Raw genomic sequence first — 15487 nt, 5'->3', positions numbered from 1 at the left:
CACTTCTTCAAGTTCAGGTTCTTGAACACAAAACATGTGAAAACTAGTGAGAGGATGTGGTTTTCATGTCGAGACCAAACCGCGTCACGGTGAAATGAGACCACAGAAAACTCGTAAAGCGAAAGTGTAGCTGCATATCGCATCAAGCATCAATGAGCCTGTCGGCGATCGTTCGTCCAGTCTTCTCTTGGTGTCACGTGACTGCCGGGGGGCCACAGCAGCGTGTTTCACCAACATCCCAAACCACTGACGGAAACTTCCTATATAATCTATTGACTGATGAACATGAACCGCGGTCATTCACTGTAACGGAATGGAGCAAAAACTGTATTCCATTTTGTGGTATTCATTGTCACTCGCATCGAGGAACGGAAACGAAACCCCGCATTCTTTCATGAGCGCACAGCGACATCTTTCGGCAAAACTAAAAATGACAGTCTCGACACTTGAAGGACATTTTAACATCATTTTCCATGACTTCAATAATCTCCGCGAAAAACAAACAGGTCTACACATTTATAAAGTCAACAGTTATCAGTTTGAAATATGAAATTCAACAAATATGTTGAGGGTATGAAACATAAACAAGCAAACCACACTAATGTGACATGGTGCACAGTTCACCAGAAAAAGTTACATTACTTTCATGGCTGCAAAGTTGCAATTTGTGTAACAAATGAAAACTAAACTAAACTAATGTGAGAATCCACACTAATGCGTGGGATGGATTATTTTACAAACACAATACGAAATTGAAAATAAGAGCTACAAGCATAGGCTAGGCTAAGATAACCACGTGATTTGCAAGTCAGAGAACACAACTCCTTATTTCTGTTTTTTATTATTAAACTGTGTACATGGTGAAATGTCATACACTCATTGAAATGTAAGTACATGAGTGTGGTTAAAAAACAAAACTACAAAAAAAAAAACATAAGGGCGGAAAATGCAAATGAAAAATAAATAAAAAATAAACATAACGGAAAAATGTATATTATATATTTATATATAAAATTATACCATAGCATTTACGTTTTCCAAATGCCCAGAAGTTGGTTTCGCTCAATAGTCAAACTGTTAGGTCCCCTTTTGATAATCGACAATAGGTTTTCAGAAACTGTCATTTCTTTACTCTTTATTTTCAAATAACTGTGTAGTAAACAAACAGGCAAATCAGCATATTTTCAATACCAGAACTCGAAGCCATGAACCAATTTATAGAACTGTCCTGCTCGACCACTGAAAGAGGAAATATTTACAATGGCACACAGGGTGTCTGTTCATTGGCTGTGAGCATCTGGACGCAAAATGAGATCATTTTGAGTGGTGTAGCCTTCCGTGCAGGGGTTGCCTTGTTATAACACTTCTGGGATTAGATGTTTCACCGCCGCCACTAACACTGAGATACGACAGCGTTTTCTTTCCCATCTTGCAAAGAGCTCTCCTGCTCATCCATGCTGGTATTTTCAGTGAGATCCATCAAGTCTGTTGCTTCTTTGGATTCAACATCCTCAAGTTGGGTCTTGTCTTCATCGTTAGTGGGAGATTCTGGTTCGCCATCTGACTCGATGCAAATGGTCTCTGTGCATTCGACGGGGGCTTTGACACAGTTTGCAGTCTTCCGTTGCTTGCAAGGCCTAGTAGGCGTGCCAGACTTCAGGCCACCCCTTTTCCTATTCGAGTTTCCAACAGGTGCTGCCTGAAAAACCATGTCGTGCTTAACGCTCTGAAGAGCTTCCATGTCAAACCCCAGCAAAACAGACGCCTCAGAGCTTTCACATCTTCTCTGACAAAGTGTCCTCTTGTTGGCAAAGTGGCCGCAAATGTCTGACTTCCACAGAAACAGGCTGGCGGAGAGCTTCTCTTCTTCTGCAGAGGAGAGGTAAGGTCGTTTGTTGAAGTAGGCTGTTAGAAAATCCTTTCTAGCCTGATAAGGCTTCTGCTCATGGCTACTAGGATCCAACGCGAGGCTAACAGAGTCAGACTGTTTTCCACTATTCACAGGGGAATTCGTGGACACCTTGCTGAATTTTGACCTCTTAGCATTGGAGGTCATGTGCATCGGCATCTGCCTCTTGAGAATGCCAGCATCCGGTGAACTGAGGCTAAAGGGAGACTTCAATGTGTGGCCTGTCTGTTTCCTTCCCACAGCTCTGCACTGCACCAGATGCAGCGTGATGGTGGACGCCACCATGTTGCTGGTGTAAACGCCCAAGCAGTGGATGCACTTGTAGGTCATCTTCTTCTCAACAGGGTGCATTGTTTGCAGGACCTGGTGACGCTCCCGCAGATGCATGGCCAAGGCCTCAGACACCGGTCCTTTGAGGATGCTGAAGCACAGCGGACACAAGGTCTTGCCCACGTCGTTCTTCGGTTTAGGGACCATTAAATTTTTGATCACGGGTTCTATTTTCTCCATCATAGTTGTTGTGACTTTGCCCACAGGAGAGACGCTGTTCTGATAGGGCGCAGTCTGAGGTTTGCCATTGACAGAGTCCTTCACGTTAAATGGGAGAACAAGGAGCTGGATGTTGGTGGATTTGCCTTGTTTCAAGGTGAGATCGAAGGTTAATGGTGCTGCACCGGCGGGTTCGACAAAGACGGTGGTGTGCGCCTGACCCACGTGCTCGATGAGCTTCTCGACACTGTGGAAGGCAGAGTGACACTGAGGACAGGTCAGCCCGTGTATCAGCATGTGGTTGAGCAGCGTGTCACTGGGTAGATATCGGTTGCACACCAAGCACTTGCTGGTGAAATTGTGGATTTTCATGATGTACTTAGCCAGCGCCCACACCTTCTTCGCCTTGTGTGCATTCGCAAAATGAGCGCTGTAGAGGTTTTCCGGAAATAGCTCATTGCACACCGTACAGATCTTCCACTTCTGTGTCTGCGACGTGTTGACGCCAGTGCCTGGACGCGGCGCACTGTTGTTGACACGAAGCGTCGCTTGCTTCTGAGCAGCGATGGGCGACTGGGTTTTAACAGGGTGGACAGGTCTTATATATCCTATTACTGGTTGTGCTTGTTGCTCTACAATCGTTTTTTGGCCCCTGTTCATCAGCAAAGACGACTTCTGCGTGATCGCTGGGTTTTGTTTTTTGGCCAGAATATTGGCATGTCCAATCATGTCGGATATGACTTGAGGACCAATACGCTCATGATACTCAAGAGCGTGTTGTACCAGGGCCTCATAATTTCGGGTGGAAAACTGGCAGCGTTTACACAGGATGTTGTTGCCATTAAATTGATTGCCATTTTCAAGCATCGACTTCGTAGCCATGCCAAGATACGGCGAGACAATATGTTTGAAATGTTCCCTGTAGATGTGTCTTCGCACCACATTGTACAGAGTGTCCCGGAATGTGCATTTTTTGCAAAAGTACATAGCTTTCTCTCCAGCAGCTTTTGGGCCTGCTCTGTCGGGGTTTGCCTTGTCCTTTGGCGCCACACCGCCCTGCGCAGCCCCATAACCTGCCTTTGTTGGTCGCTGCGAGTGGAAAATCCGGACATGCGTCTCCAATGTTTTCTTGCTGGCAGTGAATGTGCAGTACGGACAGTTGAGCAAAATGGTGCTCTCGAAAAAATCCCTGTGCACATTGCGAAAATGATTTTTGTAGCCAGAGTAGAACTTGGAGGAAAAGGAGCACTCAGTGCAGCAAAATGGTTTCGATCGGTATTCCTGCAAGAGCCAAAAACAATCTGTTAACCGGCTAATTTAGAAAACTTGTACAAAATAACGGTGTGATTGAAAAGTACCTGGGTTTTTGTGAGAGACGGATCCCACTCGCAGACATCTAGCAAGGTCGTCTCATTTAGAGTTTCATCATCTGGGCTGAAATCCTTGAAATCCTAAAAACACAACAGACAATCATTTTCATAACTAGTGACAAATTAATATTTTTTTTCTTTGTCATTTTTAAAAACAAGCCTCTTAATATTTTAAATTCTTTGAGAAAACACCCTTGTGCTGCCACAGTTTGAGTGGACAAAAAAAAGCAGTATTTGTCGTGTATTATGTGTCCATCATTACAATTTCTCCCATTGAGCTAAATGAATCACACAAACTTTAATAACAGTAACTGCCTGTTTGTTAAACACCCAGAAGTCTAATGTTCATGCTTGCCATCTGAAACACTTGTAACTCATGGGTTTGAATAAGCAAGACTGTGTGACCCCCCATAGTCAGTTTACCACTTCATACCAAATATTCTGGGTGAGGAAAACAAGGGACGAGACAGAATGTATGCATTTATCTGACTCAAGGGCAAACGAAGAACTGTAGTTATTTCATTCTTATGTAGGACCAACAGACTTCACTTCTTTCTGGCGAACTCAGTTCAATCTGACTAGAGCTGACTAGAATAGAAATAATATTCTCTGGGTTGTCACTTTGTCTGGTCCCACCTCAAAACCCTTGCAAGTTATCATGGCAATGTTTACAAGCTCCCCCCAAAAAAACAGAAATAGATCATAGTGAAACAAAGAAGCTATCTTGGGGTGGCATTGCTGTTAAGGTAAGGGTCGTCTCCACGTAACAGGAAGACCTCTGGTCTCCGATCCCAGCTCCAGATGTGCCGCAAGCTGAATTTCCTTCCTTCAAAACCACTGTATTCTGTTCTAGTCCAAACCATGACTGAAAACATTACCAACTAAAACTACACTTTCAGTTGGGTTTATCTACACCTGATCATGACTTTGGATACACATTCACGGGAAAACAGAACTGTGTCTACATTTGAATGCAGGTATGTAAACAAGAATAGGCGTTACGTAACCAAACACCGGGTCTGCGCTTGATGGTTGACTCACCTCCGACGCCTCCTTGCAGAATTCAAGGCCAATGTCTCCAAGTGCCAACTTGACCTTTCTCCTGGCCTTTCTGATTCTTGTGAGGTTGTGCACTGGGAGTTGATACATCGCTCCTGTGCAAAGTGGCCATTACTATTACGCAATACATGTAAACAGCCATCACACTGGTTTGATGACATGTGCATACACATAAACGGTACGTGCACGCGAACTAAATAGGACTTTAAAAATGATCATTATTATTTGTTATGATGTTATCTATCACGTAACCAGTCGATTCTGCCAACCAGGCCTGGTTGCATATGAAAGGAATATGCGCTTGATTTACTGTCCTGATGTACGCTATGGTCCGTGCACAAAATACGGTGCTCCGGGGTGACAACAGTTTTTCGGGCATCGTCCTCGAGCGCTGCTGAAAGCATCGTGGGCTAACGTTAGCATGCTACATCAACATGGTGCTTATTTACCGGGCTGTCATCTAAACTAGCGGTGCTGCTGCACGAATATCTATCCAGCGACCTGCTCAAATGTATTTCACCCACCTTGTGACGATCGCAGGCTTCACTTAGAGTCCGATCATCTGTGTCAGAGCTACGGGCAGTGGTGGTGCTTCCCAGAGCCGGTACTGCACAGCTTACAGCTAGCTTGCTAAGTGGCGCTTTTCCTGGTTTATACGGGAAACACAGCGCTACTCCTGTTTATGAAATTAGTGAGGACATAAAGCTGCACGCCGAACGTCCACAAACACAAGGTGGTGTGTTTTAAATGTGTCCAGGGAACTAGGCGTGCACGCTAGCCTCTCCGATTAGAGCGAGTGGAAAACCAAAATGGCGGAAACAAAAAGAAGGAAGTAGTCATGTTCGCATAGAACTGAACTGAGCGTTGAAGGCTTTTGAAAAGTTGTTTTGTTGTCCAATGACTTAAGCCTCACTGTTTTGATGCCAAACATGTACACCCTCTTTCTGCTTCAGCATTACAGTGTTTAGCACATTTCTACTTCCAATTCATGCCAGCTGTAAGGGTTATGACTTTTTCAAAATTAAGGGATTTACAGTGTGTCTATCTATCTATCTATCTATCTATCTATCTATATATATATATATATATATATATATATATATATATATATATATATATATATATATATATATATATATATATATATATATATATATATATATATATATATATATATATAATATAGACACAGTGGCACCTCGGTCCTGGACCACAATCCGTTCCAGGCGGCCGCTCGAGAAGCGATTTGTTCGAAATCTGAATGGATTTTCCCATTACAATGAATGGAAAAAGAACTGATGCGTTCCAAGCCTTAAAATAGTCTTTTGTAGGAGTGAATGTAGAGTGTCTGCTGCAGGTGGCTGTTCCTCTATGTGTGTGGCCGCTGCATGTGGGAGGGGTTGCCGAGTGAGTGACGTCTCTCCAGAAGTGAAGAGGTGCCCGGTGCGTGTCCAGCTCTGAATGTGCGCTTCTGTGCAGTTTGGCTGTGACAAAGTCATAAACCAAGTAACGCTGGCTTTTTTCAGGGGCATTTGAGTTCTGGATTTTTCGTTTGAAATCTGAAGCAAAAAAATCTCCGGGATGTTCGAAAACTGAGGTACCACTATACATACATATATATATATATATATATATATATATATATATATATATATATAATACAGTTGGATTTATAATCAGTACATCTAAATCAGGGCCCATTGTTTTCACTGGTTTGCAGATGGAACTTATTTATATACAGTACAAAGTTGGAAATCGGTCTTAAGATGTAGTGCAGTGAGGATATCTTGAACAATTCGGATTTCAAATGACTGCGCCCTTAAAAAATAAGCCAAACTGAAAGGCTTTACTTCACGTTCACTCCTTGTGTACATCTTGAGCGGTAAATAATTTTTAAGTTTTAGTTTTCCCTGAAGTGCAGTGGTTTGGAAATCCTTTTGTCACTGCATTGAAACAGCAATAGATAGTAATACAGCAATCATGTCCATCCGTGGTCCCATCCATAGCTTTTGTTGACAAACATTTCCTCTTATCTGGTATGCTACCAAAACAAAGCTCTACTCAGTCACTCCAACGGTTCCAATACTTCTAGTACAACTGTTCGAGGTCCAGTCATCACCAGTCTGGTGACAGTCCTGTAGTCCAGATGCAGAACACTTCGTCCATTCACCTGGCATACAAACTGCCGTACCTAAAATAGAATATGATGTTGAATTCTTGTCAAATCTGAATTGTTGTTCTGTGTGTTTAACATGTAGACTCTGACCTTTACTCCTGCCGCTGCTGCAGGGCTTCCGGGGTCAACAGCTTGCACAAAACAAGGATCCAGGCCTCTGACCACAAACCCCCATCCCAAAGCATCTCCTATCACCTAGGGCATGTTATAGATATTCAGATGGTGAGACTTTTCTGAGTGTTTTTGTTACTGATCATCATTGCATATTCATTCTGAATTTAAAATACTCACAGTTAACACCTTCTTGATAAAGGGTGCGCCAGGTGCCAGCAGCTCTTGACATGTGTAGCGTCTGCTGAGTACTGTTAAACCATTATTAAAACAATTTATTTATTTATTTCCTACATGTGCATTTACCTGATCGAGGGTTGCATCTGGGCGATGAAAACAACTGGGCAAGAGCGGACTGAAGCTGCAGGGAATTAAGACTGCCATGACGTATACTGGTAATCTGTTTGCCATCTTCACTTTGCCCCTCTAACAAAACACAAACACTCTATAACTCGCGTGTTAAATCATGAAAAACATGACTTGATCAGTGTAGAGAATCAAACCTGATTGGAATCCAATGTTGTCCTCCTCCTGAGATGGACTTTTGTGAAACGCATGGGGACTTTCTGGGTGATTCTGGTCCTCATGTCTCGGCACCACATGGCCTTCATCCTTGTCTCGGTCCCTCTCATATAATAGTTGAGACAGGCGACGACGACGGCGAAAATTGATGCAGAAGTGATAGAGTAGGCCACTGTCAAAGAAGTCATGCTTCCTTGCTACTGTTAGAGAGAGAAGAATACAACCAAACATGACATTTTACATGCGTGCCTTAATTGGTCAGACTGAGCACTACAACACAGATGGAACCTGGATTCCTCTGACCATGTTGAATGATGCCATGCTCCTGCAATGCACGACACAGCTCCAGTCCCTGACATCGACTTTCTGTTTCCCCATTCTGAAGCAGCCAGTCAATTAATTCGCAGCCAGGAAATGAGCGCTGATACGCAACACCGTGCTCCTCTCGCAGCTGCAAGAGGGAGCTTTTTTCCCCCATCAGCCTGGAGAGACAGGAGACGTTGGAAGCCTCGTACAGCTCAGTGACGGAGATCTCCTCCTCAAGAACATGGGTGAAGTGTCTGTATTTTGAAATGTACTAGAAGCGTCAGCTCACTGTTCATACAACCGCTGTCCTCTCATGAAGATCTTCACCTCTTTGTTGAAAGGAAACGTGCCGTCGTCTTTGCGAAAACGGTAAAGCAGTTTTGCATCTTTGAACACTGGCCTCTTGTCACACACTGAGAAAGATACAGTTTCTGCTTCAATGCAATGAGTCCATGTCAAAACAAATGGCAGGTTGTATGTTTACAGTATTTTTTTTCTGTCCCCAATGGATTACTGCTGGTCAATAGGCTACTTAATGATTGATTGTTGGTGTAATATTTGTTCTGAAACAGTCTTACCGTGGTGAACAATGTCGTGATCTATGAGGTGCTGCACTAGACAGACTGCTGTTGCTCGATCTGGAGCTTCTTTGTGGCCTAACAGCCAGTCGATCAGCTCCTGAGCTATGAAACAGTTTGGGTATGTACGGAGATGGTACCTTCTGTCCTTTATCAGCTTGCCATCGTGGAGCCGTAACCTTAAAGAGTCGATAACAGCATGTTTGTGCTGTGTAACTGGACATTTGAAGCATTGTAAAACCTTTACTGCACCTCAGTTGTTCTCCAGCGATCATCACCTCGGCCTTATGCTGTCTCGCCATCGCCTTCCTCCGAATGCTGCTCGCTCGTTCCATTGTTCTGATCGACTCAGTTGGAATTGGTTACTCAGAGCTGATGTTTGTTGTGTTTACACAATATACAATGACATGCACAAGGCCCAATAGCCATGTGGGAGAAATGTTGTGTAAACAGAGAGAAGCAAAGTGGTTCTGACTGCCACGAAGGAGGATAAATATACGGAATGATTAGCTTCACCTCTGCATCACAGGGATCTCACTTGTTCTGCCTTTACAAGGTGCTTGAGATGTCCTTGGTGTAGTTGTAAAAAAATAGACAATGAGTCAAAATTGTTTTAAATAAAAAGTACAGTCACATAGAAATAATATGGAGGCGTGAGCACATGTCTGGTTGACAAACTGCTGCCAGGGATTTGAAATTAGAAATGAAGACATTTAAGATAAGTTTAGAGTACAGATGGGTGCCGTCTCCAAAGTTCTCTATCTCTGATTCCCTCTTTCATCTTGAGACCAGTCACGATTGTTATGACACATACTTATGTTTCTGGACTGCAGGAGAAGTGAATCTACCAGAAACAATAAATATTACATCTTGTTAGAATGGTTATTAGGAATATTACCGACATGAGTAGAACTATATGACCAAGTACCAATGTCTGCCAACTCACATGTGCCAGTTTTGTACCTGAATCGTTCGTGTTTTACACCTTGAGATGAACTTCAACTTGAACCTTTGGTTCTGGATTATTTGAAAATACACAAGAAGGAATCAAAGTGAGATCTTGAACCTCATTTCTGTGTTAAGATCACATGTACTCCCTTCGCTCACTTACCTTTAGATGGATTAGATTTAGTTAGTCGTTAGGTATGGAAGTGGAGTCGATCATCCGACCACTCCAGTTTCGCTGCTTGCTGTGGAGCCGAGTCACCAGAAGAGGTCACTGTTTCGTCATAGTGACGCCTTAAAACGTTTGTCCATGTAAAGCTCAGTATGTGCTGTATGTATCTCTCTCTCACTCTCTTTTATATATATATATATATATATATATATATATATATATATATATATATATATATATATATATATATATATATATATATATATATATATATATATAGTATTTAATGTATTTTATTTATTTATTTTTACATTTAGATCACCTTTATTGAAATGAGTGAATTGCCGTGTGTTGAAAAGGCTGTTTCCATGCTTGGTTAGTGGAAACGTACTCAGAGAAACTTGAATGCCATGTCCCGCTCTTGATTGGAGAGCAGTTTGGAGGTGTAGCCCAGGGGGGCGGACCTACATGTCCACGCATCTTTATCAAGAAAGTGCGCTCCCTCAGCAGAATCAGAGGCGCGTCTATCCTCTGCCGTCGCCCGTGGCTCCACAAACCCGACACCTCTGCGCAGGGACGAGTCACGAGTTCGCTCAGCCTCCGCGTTATTATTCCCGTCTGCAGCTGAAGTTTGGACTTGAATGTCTTGACTGAGCGCATGAGACACCCCCGGAGCGCTGCGAAGAGACGAGCCATCATCCCCATCATGACTTCCGAGGCGCACTCACACCTGGCTCTGCAGAAGCACCCGCTGGACCTCGTCGGCGAGTACGAGTTGATGAAGTTCGGCGTGAAGAAGGAGGCGATGCAGGCGATGGAGCGCACCTTCGTCGGACCCTGCAGCCAGCTGCAGAGACCGGACTCCGTCTCCTCCACTCCGGGCAGCACGCCCTGCAACTCGGTGCCCTCGTCGCCGAACCTCCATCCGAACGAGCAAAGACACAACCCAGAGAGCGATCCCTTCTGGATACCCAACAACGGGGTGTACCCGAACCACATGTACCCCCAGTCTTTCGGACTGACGCCGGAGGACGCTGTGGAGGCCCTCATCGGTGCCACGGCGCAGCAGGGACATCCATCTGGGCCACACGGCCACCACTCATCCGCCTTTCAAGCCGAGTATGACGGGTACGCTCACATGGGCGAAGCGGTCCCCCAGTACTCGGAGCTGCCCAGTCACCCCGACATGCAGGGAAGTACAAACTGCCAAGACCAGTATCTCAAAGACGACCTGGGCTCTCCTCATTCCCCGGAGGCCCAACAGATCCTGGGCGCGCATCACCACCTCCAGGGGCCCCAGAGCCGCCACGAGCGCCGCATGAACGCTGAACTCCACTTCTCGGACGATCAGCTGGTCTCCATGTCGGTGAGGGAGCTCAACCGCCTGCTTCGGGGTCTGAGCAAGGACGAGGTGATGCGCCTGAAGCAGAAGCGTCGGACCCTGAAGAACCGCGGTTACGCGCAGTCGTGTCGCTACAAGCGCGTCCAGCAGAAACACATCCTGGAGCACGAGAAGACCAGCCTGGTGACCCAGGTGGAGCAGCTCAAACACGAACTCGGCAGGCTGATCCGGGAGCGGGACGCTTACAAACTCAAGTGTGAGAAACTGTCCGGTGCCAACTGTTACCACGAAACCGGCTCCACCAGCGACAACCCGTCCTCCCCTGAATACCTGATGTAAGTCTGGGACCGAACTGGTGGCGCTCACGAACCTAGAGACTGCAGAAATATTCTCATGGATTCAAGACTGTACATGTGCTGGACTCCTCTCTTCTCATTTAATCCCATAGACTCGGAAAGTTGTGAATTCAACTTCCAGAGGCGCATGCATGCGGGACATGCATGAGATGGCTTCATTTTACACCGATAGCCCAGAAGGAGATACTTGAAATCCAAGAATATTCAGTTTTATGATATGCAATTCACTTTTAATCCTCATTTATGTTTTAGACTCCTGATTTGTTTTGCTAGGATATTTTAAATTCAAATGTGTAAGATGATTTTCCTCAAGAAAAAAATTGAAATTGATTTTTTTTTTATTATTTTGTTATTATTATTTTATGTGATGCAGATTCTGCTGGACAGATATATAAATATATATCGCTATCTTTTTCCATTTCAAGATACTTAAGGCTTTTTAATGTTTTTTTTTTAATTTGACTTTGAATCAATAAAGAAATGGTGACTTTTTAAAGCATTGTCTTGTTGCCTCGTACTTTGTGCACACACCGTTTAACTCTATTAAGGCATGTACTTGTATCTGATATTTCAATCATTTACTTATGTTGAACGACACTAACCTATATAACGAAAGGTTCGTCTTGCTTATCTAGACTATCTGAAACTAAATTTTAAAAGGAATTAATGTGTGGTGTTCATTTGAGAATGAAGTTTAAATGGTGGTTGAAAGAAAGCAGGTCCTGTCATTCACTGGTGGTGAATGAAGGAATGACACTCTCTCTCTTTGCTGACCTTTGCCCCTCAAGGAGTGCTCCTTCCTGTGGGATCCCAGCATGTGACTGCCAGGGTCTGCGGGGCGCAGATAAAATTGAGTGGAAATCAGGCTTCCCTTTTGCTGTTTTCCTCCGAAACACACATCACCTCTGCTTTCACTGACAGAGGAAGAGAGCAACAACCGACTCCTACATTTCTGCATTTGATCTGTTTTCTTGTTTTCCAGCGCTGGTGCCACTGTGCAATCTGCCAGGATATTTCCTGCGCAGGGATCAGTACTGCAATAATATTTGGATGACCACAGTAGTTCCAAGGCCAGAGTGATAACGTGTGATAAGTGCTCACATTGTAAATTGAGTTTATAACCAGTAGGTTTTTTTTTTTTAACCATCTTGTCATTAGGGGCAGGTGGCTCAGTGAACGGGAGGCCCTTTTGAACTAGAGCCAGGCTCTCTTTTCATGCGTGACCCCTGACTGCCTTGGCCTCACCTCTGTGCTCAGCTCTGAAATCCCCACAACACAGGTGCTAAAGCACTTAACTCTGACACGAGCCCTGATCCAAGGTCTGCAGCAGCCTGTTGCGGCGCCTGTGAATATTGGAGATGTGGCTGCAGGATGACTTTATCCTCCATGAACAACTCCTGAACACAGTGCTCCTGTTAAAGTGCAGAGGTTAGTCATGTTGGGTGTTGCCTGTTGCCATACTTCTGCTTTTTATTATTGGACTAATTTACCGTTAGAGCTGTTTTTTTCACAAATTATTTTAGGGCCTTTACTAATTAAACAAGTCTTTCCTGGTGCGGGTTTGAGCCATGTTGCGTCATGACTGTACATGAAACTAAATCGTTGAGATACTCTACCCTTACTAGCTGTGATAGGAGATTGAATATGAATGACTCCAATATAGACGTGTTCCAAACATCTTTATTGGTCTCCTCATCAGATTAGCAACCTCATTGCTAATATACAGAGCAGATGCAGATAACATAAACAGTAGGAAACACCCTCCGTAGGAAGCTATTTATAGTGCAGATTAGATTGTGTATGTTGTATAGATTGTCGGGTTTAGTAACTCACAGAATTTAAATTCGCACTTGGTTTTCAAAAACCTGATTGTGTCGAGTCATGTGATGAAATGCCGACGCTCACCTCTGGGCCACTTTTGGATGACCCTCCCTCGAACGCCCAACTGGTTAGTGATGACTTAATGCATGACTATCGCAGTTATTCATCCAAAAATGTGCTTGTGAGGTGCCAAATAAAAATGTCCAGTGCAGTTTTAAGTTGCAAGCTGCGCAAAATTCATCTTTATTGAACACCGGTGCTCTGTTAGGAGGAACGTGAAAGGTGAAATCACAACATGAAATCACACTCTTTTTAATTTTTAGAGGCGAGCATACAGACTTTCTATGGCAAGTTTCAAATAAAGCCAGATCGCTGTTCAGTTTCACTGTCATTGTTATACAGTATATCGCAATAGTTTTCTTTGGTGAAATTAACTGGGGTATTTCAACACATCGCTGGATTCTTTTTTCAAGAAAAACAATAATTTTTATTCTTTAGATATGCCTAAATAAATTATACATACGTATAGCTAAGTCTATGAATTATTATAAGTCATATATAACTTATAATAATTGTCATTAATTACCATACATGATTGACGTCGTCCATAAAACTTCATAAATGCATTATGATGTCTTATGAGTGACTTATAATGCATTACAGGTTGCTGAGGAGGACGAAGACACACCCCAGCACCTGAAGAAGTGCCTCTTGCTCTTAAACTGGTGACAAATTATCTATAGTTGGATCAAAATATAATACTTCATGGGCCAAATTTGATCCCCCTGGGCCATGAGTATTTATCAAGTGATAATAATAACAATTGCAACTATGTTATGTCAAAGATGCATTATGAATTTCATTTGCAAAAATACAATTAAACCGCCATGTGATATTTCTATATAGTGTTATGAGAGGGATCTGACGTACGGGAACATTGCGTTTAATGACTTGAACTTGAGCAGTAGCATGCTGGCAAGGAGAGTTGTTGTTGGTTCAGGATGCCACTGTAGAAACGTTTAGCCAGCTCTTTCTGCGCGCATGTGATTGGCTCATGCACCTGATGTGGGAGCTTCTCACTTCCCCCTCCCTCCTCCGACAGCCCACAATGCCTCAGGCTGGCTCCTGACTCAGCAGGAGGGAAAGGTGTCTGCACGACGGTGGCATCAGAACAAGAGAGAATATAGAGCAGTGGAAGGAGGCTGGATGAGACGCAGTGTGTTTGTTAATTTAGCAGATGGAGACTTAGAACTGCCTTTACCGTTCAGAATGTAGTTTGAGAAAAGGAGAGTTAAGTCACAAAACCACACAGATCAGAGTGGGGAATTTAATTTACCCCCAGGTCCAAAATGGTAGCATTGGACTGTATGTTTAGAAATTACCATGTCATTACATGGTAGTAGTTGTAAACCAGTGTCAGCCTCTTTTGTCTGGATTCACAAATCTTCAGATCTTGACATGTTGCCCTTTGTCATTTCTGATTCTGTTATATTGCAAACTAGCATGGATTATCACAATCTGACTCAAGATCAATGTGAGACTATTTTGAAATACTGAGGTCATCCTCACACTGGAATGACTTCACCAAGTGGAACACTTGAACTGTGCTACTTCACTGTGTGGTTTTCCTCTACACTTGTAATTGTGTTTAAAGTAGAGTTGTGCTTGTTTATGGCATCTCAGTTTTAGCTCCACAGACTCCAATGGCAGTTGTTGTTGGAATAGGCGTCATCCTTCGTTAAATTCATGAAAATGGACATGCGGAGCAACTGAGGAAGAGACAGGAAAATGACTTTATGCGCATCTTTTTCCAGGTTATTTGAAATAATTATGTTATATTATAAAAATCTGATGTGTAAGAAATCTTTTATTACCATGTCATTGATCCAAAGGTTTTCTAAAAAGAAAAAGCTTTTAAAGTAATAAGCTAGCCTTCACAGAAATTGCTCGAGGATCGCAACGACAGTTTGAGAATGAAGAATTCCTCGCAGGCAGACATCGAGGGCTCCGACGGGAAGCTCTTCAGTGAGAGAAAAAAGCCTCTCCATCTGATTCAGCTGAACACGGTGCCAACCTCTTGGCTGCGTTCAGACGGTGGAAAGCTTCAGCCACGTTCTGTGTTGAAACAGGGGAACGGAGGCTGCCAGACTACGTTCACTGACACGTATCAACACAGCCAAAGGCCTTGAGCCAACAGCGCAGGCCAATAAACCCTACAGTTAAAAATCACTTACAACCTTCGTCCCTGGTATCACTTCCGTCGTCCGTGGGCACTGTCTGTTGGCTACCTCGCGCTCGAGAAGCGCAGTGACTATGGTGGATGTGACTGGA

General features: G+C 43.7%; 3 protein-coding genes across 3 annotated transcripts; 1 reads left to right on the top strand and 2 right to left on the bottom strand.

Annotated features, from left to right (window-relative positions):
* Positions 1 to 143: 143 nt before the first annotated feature.
* Positions 144 to 5662, bottom strand: adnpa (activity-dependent neuroprotector homeobox a). The gene is made up of 4 exons (XM_053868069.1): positions 5352 to 5662; positions 4810 to 4922; positions 3757 to 3849; positions 144 to 3679 (listed from the first exon to the last, which is right to left on the bottom strand). The coding sequence occupies exons 2-4, from the start codon at positions 4915 to 4917 to the stop codon at positions 1394 to 1396; spliced, it is 2487 nt and encodes an 828-aa protein (XP_053724044.1). The 5' UTR covers positions 4918 to 4922; positions 5352 to 5662; the 3' UTR covers positions 144 to 1393.
* A 1230-nt stretch (positions 5663 to 6892) lies between these two features.
* si:dkeyp-97e7.9 (DEP domain-containing mTOR-interacting protein) lies at positions 6893 to 8855 on the bottom strand. Its single transcript, XM_053868150.1, has 9 exons — positions 8773 to 8855; positions 8521 to 8699; positions 8232 to 8355; positions 7940 to 8118; positions 7618 to 7836; positions 7421 to 7540; positions 7295 to 7365; positions 7094 to 7198; positions 6893 to 7018 (listed from the first exon to the last, which is right to left on the bottom strand). The coding sequence occupies exons 1-9, from the start codon at positions 8853 to 8855 to the stop codon at positions 6893 to 6895; spliced, it is 1206 nt and encodes a 401-aa protein (XP_053724125.1).
* A 1309-nt stretch (positions 8856 to 10164) lies between these two features.
* mafbb (v-maf avian musculoaponeurotic fibrosarcoma oncogene homolog Bb) lies at positions 10165 to 11792 on the top strand. Its single transcript, XM_053868152.1, has one exon. It carries the CDS (start codon positions 10296 to 10298, stop codon positions 11316 to 11318), a length of 1023 nt encoding a protein of 340 aa, XP_053724127.1. The 5' UTR covers positions 10165 to 10295; the 3' UTR covers positions 11319 to 11792.
* The last annotated feature ends 3695 nt before the right edge of the window (positions 11793 to 15487 follow it).

This window comes from Synchiropus splendidus, chromosome 6 (assembly GCF_027744825.2).
Source record: "Synchiropus splendidus isolate RoL2022-P1 chromosome 6, RoL_Sspl_1.0, whole genome shotgun sequence".
NCBI lineage: Eukaryota > Metazoa > Chordata > Actinopteri > Syngnathiformes > Callionymidae > Synchiropus > Synchiropus splendidus.
This window is presented reverse-complemented; position numbering and strand designations above follow the sequence as displayed.

What these genes read in the sequence shown, in the direction of transcription:
- adnpa (XM_053868069.1), bottom strand. Translation starts at nt 4,917, where the DNA reads ATGTATCAACTCCCAGTGCACAACCTCACAAGAATCAGAAAGGCCAGG. An exon ending in TCTGCAAGGAGGCGTCGGAG is followed by an intron (nt 3,850 to 4,809) that starts GTGAGTCAACCA and finishes TTGTGTTTTTAG; the next exon opens with GATTTCAAGGATTTCAGCCC. An exon ending in CGTCTCTCACAAAAACCCAG is followed by an intron (nt 3,680 to 3,756) that starts GTACTTTTCAAT and finishes TGGCTCTTGCAG; the next exon opens with GAATACCGATCGAAACCATT.
- si:dkeyp-97e7.9 (XM_053868150.1), bottom strand. Translation starts at nt 8,855, where the DNA reads ATGGAACGAGCGAGCAGCATTCGGAGGAAGGCGATGGCGAGACAGCAT. An exon ending in TCACGACATTGTTCACCACG is followed by an intron (nt 8,356 to 8,520) that starts GTAAGACTGTTT and finishes TATCTTTCTCAG; the next exon opens with TGTGTGACAAGAGGCCAGTG. An exon ending in GGACAGCGGTTGTATGAACA is followed by an intron (nt 8,119 to 8,231) that starts GTGAGCTGACGC and finishes CTGTCTCTCCAG; the next exon opens with GCTGATGGGGGAAAAAAGCT.
- mafbb (XM_053868152.1), top strand. Translation starts at nt 10,296, where the DNA reads ATGAGACACCCCCGGAGCGCTGCGAAGAGACGAGCCATCATCCCCATC.